Source organism: Crassostrea angulata, chromosome 9 (genome assembly GCF_025612915.1).
Source record: "Crassostrea angulata isolate pt1a10 chromosome 9, ASM2561291v2, whole genome shotgun sequence".
Classification (NCBI taxonomy): Eukaryota; Metazoa; Mollusca; class Bivalvia; order Ostreida; family Ostreidae; genus Magallana; species Magallana angulata.
In genome coordinates, this window is record NC_069119.1 from 34293276 (window position 1) to 34300428 (window position 7153).

Here is a 7153-nt window from a genome sequence, read left to right on the forward strand (position 1 = left end):
CTGTACGGTTCGTTTTAGAGGTGTAGTAACACGTTTTATGGTCTGTATGTATATAAATAAAAGAAACAAAATAAGACAATAACACCTGTTTTGTATAGAAAAAGTGAGAATCCCAATATCGTGAATACTATTTAGCGCTAATATTGATATAATTCTCTAATGTCTGTAAAAATGATAGGAAACGTAATCAAAACTGAACAATGTAATTAAACAAAATATTTATTTTCTATAGATCTTAAAATAAACAAAAACTATAGCAGAAAACAAAAAATGTTGATGATGAGTAAAATGACTTAAATACTTAAAGGGATATTTATATACAAATTTATAACTTGACAAAAAATTCTTTCAGAAGACAGAGGTTTAAAAAAGTTATGTACACTTAAACCAAATAGAAAGAAATATGAGGAAGACTGTCTAATATGTATATATTTACGAATCATCCTCATTATTGACCATTATCCATCTTATGTGTAATCGTTTGTGCATAGTTATCTGCAATTTCAAATTAATATAAAAAAAACCTCCAATTAGTACTAAAGTTGTTGTTTGTTTGCAAATAACATTCAATATTAGAAGTGTAAGTGCACTGTACAAAATAAAAAGAATAATACAAACATTTCCTATTTCATGTCTTCTGTTTCCATCGAAAGACGTTATAGTGATGGGAATGTTTCTTCTTACTTTTTTTTATTTTTGTTTTTTTTTATTACTTTTTTTTTTTTTTTTTTTTTTTTTAATTTTTTTGTCCACAAGATTTCTCAGAGATGGCAGGATAGGTTTTCTTAAAATGTTCAGTGATGACAGGGAGTTATAATATCTTGAGTCTTTAGAAAAAAATCGAAATTTATCTCTGGTTGTCCATTTCCTGCTCCGCGACAAAAAGATTGTCATATCGAGATCTCTAAAACGATACATAACTGAGCATCCAGACTTTGTCGGATGATAGAGATATAGCTCCAGATGTATTCAAATAATTTTATTTTGTATGTCGTTAACTCAGTCGTAACTGGAAGCACTTGATAAATTATTTTATTTACGTATTAAATTTATTTTACATAGAATGAATATATTAGTATATATCCCCACATTTATTTTATGTGCGAACTTGAATAAAAAAAAAAAATACCTACTTCCGGTGAAATATCACATATATCTCAGGTGGCTTTTTTAAATCAAATGTTGTACCCGCGAGATTTCAGAAACTTTATGTGACTAAGGCACAAAACTTACTGGGATGATAGACATTTGATGAAATTGTGTTTTAAGGGTTTCATTTTGTCGATTGTCACTTCCGGTTCACACCAAAAGGGTTCAAACAAAGCAAACTGTTAAGAAGTTAAGATTTTTTCTCTCAACATTTTATTCAGTCTGATGAACAGTTATGTATCGGAGGTAAATGTACTAATAATATCTCTTTAAGCGTCTTCCTTCACTTCTGTTTCTCCAGTCCAGTCCTGAGACAAAAAACCCTTTTCTCAATGAGATCTCAAAACTGACAAAAACTGAACAACCGAACATTGAGAAAAAACAAAATAATGTATGAAGAAAATTTTTCATATCATGTTTGATCCGGCAAAACTTCCGTTCGTCACAAGAAGTACTCTAAAATTGACTTTTTGTCATTTTGTTTTGCTTTGCATAGAAACAATGCAAAAATCCTTCACAGTATACATCAGATCCGTTTTCTTTTTACAAAAGGAATCCATTTTTTTTAAATATATACATGAGGAACAGAAGACCATTTTATCTTTAGCAACAAGAGTTTAGTTATCATAATAATTATAAAAAAGCAAAATATTAATCAATTTAAATATAAAAAATGATACATAATAAACAGCAGTTTATATATTCATATAATGGTTTAAAAGAGTTCAATGTTGACAAAAAACATGCAGGTACAGTAGGGGGACAAAAGTCTTGAGAAAAAAATGGCGTCGCATATCACACAATCTTGCAAAATGAATTTTGTTTACACCTCAACGGTTTCAAACTTTGGAAATCCCGTGAAGTATAAATAGCTTAGTATGTGACACGTGCCTGTGACGTATTTTTTTCGTCTGCTCGAAGTAATTTTGTCTTTCTATCGGTGTAAACAAAATGGAGGCGAGACGTTGAGAAAATTCACGACCCATGAAACAAGTCATCGTAGAGCTTTATTCAAACGGAGAAAAAGTGTCAGACATTGCACGAAGTGTCAGCAGATGTTTAGCTTATGTTTACCGAGTTATTGGTAAATTTCAAAGAACCGGGTCGCTTGAAAACCTGCCGAGATCGGGCCGACCCCGTTCCATTGGCGATCGGAAATATCGAAGGCTACAGAGGATCGTTAACAGGGATCGTCTGGCTATATAACGAAAATAGACCAACGTCCATATCTAAAAAAACTATCAAACGGCGATTGAAAGAAAATGGATTTTATAGAGGTGTATACAGGAAAAAAGTTGTGATCAAAACTGTCAACAGAAAGAAACGCCTTTCGTGGTGTAGAGAAAAGAGGTGGTGGATTGTAAGAAATCAGTGGTCAAAAGTGATATTTACCGACGAATCTCAAATATGTGTTGGTGAAAATAATCGTGTCTGTGTGTGGAAAAAAGCCGGAGAGGGTTAGAGACCTGACCTAGCAGCGCGACAAAATGGCCGAGAGTTCAGTATTATGGTCTGGGGCTGCCTGTGGTTTAACGGTGTTGGTACTTTGTGTCGAGTTGAAGGGAATATAAACTCAGAGAAGTACATTGATATCTTGGACACAAACCTTTGGCCTGTTATAGCTCGCCATTTTCCAGATGGGAGTTACCTTTTCCAAGACGATAACGCCCCAGTACATCGGTCCCGTTTGACTCAGGATTTCGTCGCCAGAAATCGGATAAAAAACATGAGCTGGCCTGCACAGTCTCCGGAATTAAATATTATAGAAAATGTTTGGTTATATATTAAAAGAAAACTTCAATCACGTATACACATGATCAATTCACCGGACGAACTTCTTCACCAAACATTGCAAATTTGGCAGGATATCAATTAAAATTATGTTAGAAATCTTTATGAACCCCTTCCCCGAAGAATCCAACAGGTCATCCGTTTGAAGGGACACTTAACTAAATACTGAGGTAAGTTGTTCTATTCATAGTAGGCAAATCAGCTGTCAAAGCGGTTTTTGTACGAGTTGTCCCTCTTGCGTTGGAAACGTGAATCCATTTTTTTTCTCAAGACTTTTGTCCCCCTATTGTATATAAAGTAAATGCACATAGAGAGAACTGCTTAATTTTGCAACGTAACATTTCGAAGTCAGGCTCGAGGACGTATCATTAACCGTATTGTTTTCAGGGATATATACGAACTTTTCCAGTGATACCATGCATTGTAATGCCAGCCAGTTTTCTCAGAGTCGGTGTAGGGTCCATTAGGGTTGGCATCGTAACACTCGTTGAACCACCATCCACAATTGTACCCGCCGGCACAGGAACCTGTGTCCAGGTCATTATCCTGGTCCGGAGTTGAGAACTTCATGTTATTGTGGCCATCCAGGCTATCTCCTACATTCACAATGGTTATGATGTGTGAATTATGTCAATAGAACAATAAATATAACAGGTGTAATCATAATAGCTTTACATGTATCTCAAAAGAAATTAGTTTCCAACAATAACTATATTTTGACATTTTAAACGGTTAAAAGAAAATGATTAATATGTAGAATAAAATAAATACTTATTAATATATTTCATAATATTTAACTCGATCTGTCGACGAGCAGAAAATGATTAAAGTTCTGAATGATAGACACGCTGCATAATTGTTACCTGCATTCCCACTGTATCCATTCACCTGTAGCTGATATTTACTGGCCTCGTCCCCGACAGAAAAAGTAGAGTATACAGCATAGGCTTTCTCTCCATTAAATCTCTCGATATCTGCTCGCAGTTCCTGTGGCTTCAGTGTCGTCAATCTATGTAGCATGTCATTTCCTTTAAAAAATGTCAACGTCTATAACATAATTTGTTCTAAGTACGTCGAATTTTTTTCTCTTTATATTTATTTAATCACACATCATAAGAACTAATCCTGTCATGCGCGAATCCAGAATTTTTTCCGAAAGGGGAGGAGGTATATGGTCAGTATCAAATACCATGACTGTGAGTTTAAAACGTTGAGTATATACGTTTTGTATATTTGCTGGTTCCGCACATTATTACATGCAACCCTTGGTTTCTCCAATTAGATCCTTGTGTGCTGTATATTTTTTTTAAATCTAATCGATCATTGTGCTAGTTACAATAATCACTTAAGAAAGAATTTCAATGCAGTTGCCATATATTTAATTGTTATTGAAAATGGTCGTTTGCTAATTCTTGTCCATATAATTTCGTTAATTTAATAATATTTGCATATACCGAGTAATGTCCACTATTTCTTGACAACACCGATCGTGATCCATAGCTCTCTAGAAACTCGCAGGGCTGAAATCTACACGATCCATTTCTTACCAGTTTATCGATTGGTCGATAATAACAATTATGATATCAGTGCCATTTTGTATATTTTTGTATATTGTATATTTTGTATATTTTTAGTTACTGGGTGGGTGTATATACAAAGTAAATTTAAGAATCATACCTACCCAGGAAATTCAATTTTTCAACATGATGTTTCTCACAGAAACATTAACTGCAGATGTCGTTTCCGTATTATAAGATTTATTTAACTTATAGCAATATTCCGTGAGGTTCGGAGTCGGTGGTAAGAGCGCATTGACCGTCGCTCTCCAAATACCGAATACTTAAACATGGCCAACAATCACATATAGATAACCAATCATTTTTAACAATATAGATTGTAGAAAAGTAAAAGTAAAGAATAAATTCAATTAACTGATTACTTAGATAAACTAAAAGTCAATTTAGGGTCTAGATCAAAGACCTTCAACGTCAGTGACATGTGCAAGGGAAGGAATATAATGACATCAGACTCAAATCCCCATGTAAGACGACTTGGCTATTCATTTTATCAAACGTATTGATGTACATTAACAATAATTGAATTAATTTCACTTACTCTTTGCAAGCAATTGATTGATTTGTTTACAGAGAAATGTAAATTAAACAATAAAAACACTACAGAAACAATTAATATAACCTGATGACTCGGGTTATGTGAATTTCATCTGCAATGACCACTATTTTCATTTCACGCATAATTCACCTAAGAAAGCATTTTATTGTTTAGTTTTCCACTTTACGTAAATTACTCACATTACATTGTTTAAGCTTGGTTTAAATCACACAAAAACTGAAAACAGAATTTGAAGACGCCGTCTTATTTTTTTTCGTAAAAACTACTCTATATTTTTCACCATGTGTAATTTAAAACAGCTATAGTATACATATTTGAGAAATTTCATGAAAATTTACCATCTGATTCTTTTAAGGTGTTATCTTGGAATACAGATAAAATGGGGTATCATTAGGTACATTGGGGTTTTTATTTCTTGTGCTAAATAAATAAAAGAAAATCAAACAATTTTCAACTTTATTTAATTAACTGCTCCCTAATATGTTAATAAGAACAAAACATATCTCAAAGCGAGTTATGATAAAAGAACAGGGTACTAAAAACGTATTTTGATAAATTTGTAGATTTCAATGTAAACAACAAAAGTCTTGATTGCGACTTTAAGACACTATTATGCACAGGGAGTTATTGTATATTTACAAAATGAAAGCGGGTATACATGTTTTCATGTGAAGCTTTTAACTCTTATATTATGCAGTATCCAAAGAATACTAAATTACAATTTGATTGGTAAGATTATGAAGAACAACTCTTCCAGTGACAGCATTTTCGAAAAATTTACCGTGGCATGTGGAATCACTTTTAGCTTCTTGAAATGACTACGTAATTTTGTAGTTTTTTCTATTCAAATATACATTTAAAACAGCTTGTATGGGTGTTGATAGAGAGAGAGAGAGAGAGAGAGAGAGAGAGAGAGAGAGAGAGAGAGAGAGGGAGAGAGAGAGAGAGAGAAAATTACCTATCCAATACTCATGATCAGCAGATCCAAACCCGTTCTTGTATTCCGTCCAGTTACGTTCAAATTCTTCCGATCCATTCACTCTTCGCTGAATCACCTGTTCAAAATTAAGACAACATATTACAAACATCCATTTTTCAAAAGCATATATAAATATATGTTTTGTGCATAAACAATGACGATATTTACGAACTGACTTAAAAAGAATTTATCTTTTAAAAAGCTATTTCTTTTCTGAGAGAGAGAGAGAGAGAGATTACCGTCCATCCTCCATTGCCAGTGGTCATATCACAGTACACAGCCTTTGTTTTATTTAAATCCATAATATTATAAACACCATCCCTCTCTCTGGTATCTGGAAAGTAGTCCAAAATGTCAGCACAGTCGAAACCAGCAATGTTGTTCAATCGACTGAATATTTCCAGATATCTTAGTACACGCATTTCCTGTCTCAGGAGTCGTTGTTCGGTCTGAATAGTGGAAAGACTTTTGTTGTTCTTTGTCCCTATTTGGTCCATCTTTGCCTCGATGATGTTTTCGAAACCCTCAAGTTTCTTCATCACCATCCTTTCAATACCTTGACTAAATTGTTGTAGGTCGGTTCTCATGGAGCGTAATGCCAAGTCTACAGACCTCTTCCTGTCTCCCATATCATCATACAACGCCTGTCCTTTTGTTGATAGAAACAATAAAGACCAGATCAGAAATTCAAACAGTCTACCCATCGCAATGTTATCCGTCAGATTCGCTTACAATGCTGTGAAAATGAAATCAAGTCATAAAACCATAAAGTGTTGTAAAAAATTGATGTTAGGGTGGTATAGTTGTATCAATGTTTTTGGAAACGATCCAACTAGATTCATCTAAGTGAGACCATGTCACTGAAGATACCTTATCAAGACCATCCTTTATATCTGACAAAGTTTATCTTGATTATATTTCATATTCCGTCCTGATATCTAATTTTGGTGCAAAAATAAAAAAAATCTGCCAATCGGTTTACAGCTTGCGTATCGCTAAACTTAAGGAAGTAAAAGCACTACTTTTACTCGCAAACATTCGATTAGAGCTTTAAAAATGACAACAAAAACTCGGTGGTTTTATAAATGAACTCATATAAAT

General features: G+C 33.6%; 1 protein-coding gene across 1 annotated transcript; it reads right to left on the minus strand.

Annotated features, from left to right (window-relative positions):
* Nucleotides 1-249: 249 nt before the first annotated feature.
* Nucleotides 250-6948, minus strand: LOC128164315 (fibrinogen-like protein 1). The gene is made up of 4 exons (XM_052828107.1): nucleotides 6292-6948; nucleotides 6032-6128; nucleotides 3804-3968; nucleotides 250-3536 (listed from the first exon to the last, which is right to left on the minus strand). Exons 1-4 carry the CDS (start codon nucleotides 6754-6756, stop codon nucleotides 3289-3291), a joined length of 975 nt encoding a protein of 324 aa, XP_052684067.1. The 5' UTR covers nucleotides 6757-6948; the 3' UTR covers nucleotides 250-3288.
* Between the last annotated feature and the right edge of the window lie 205 nt (nucleotides 6949-7153).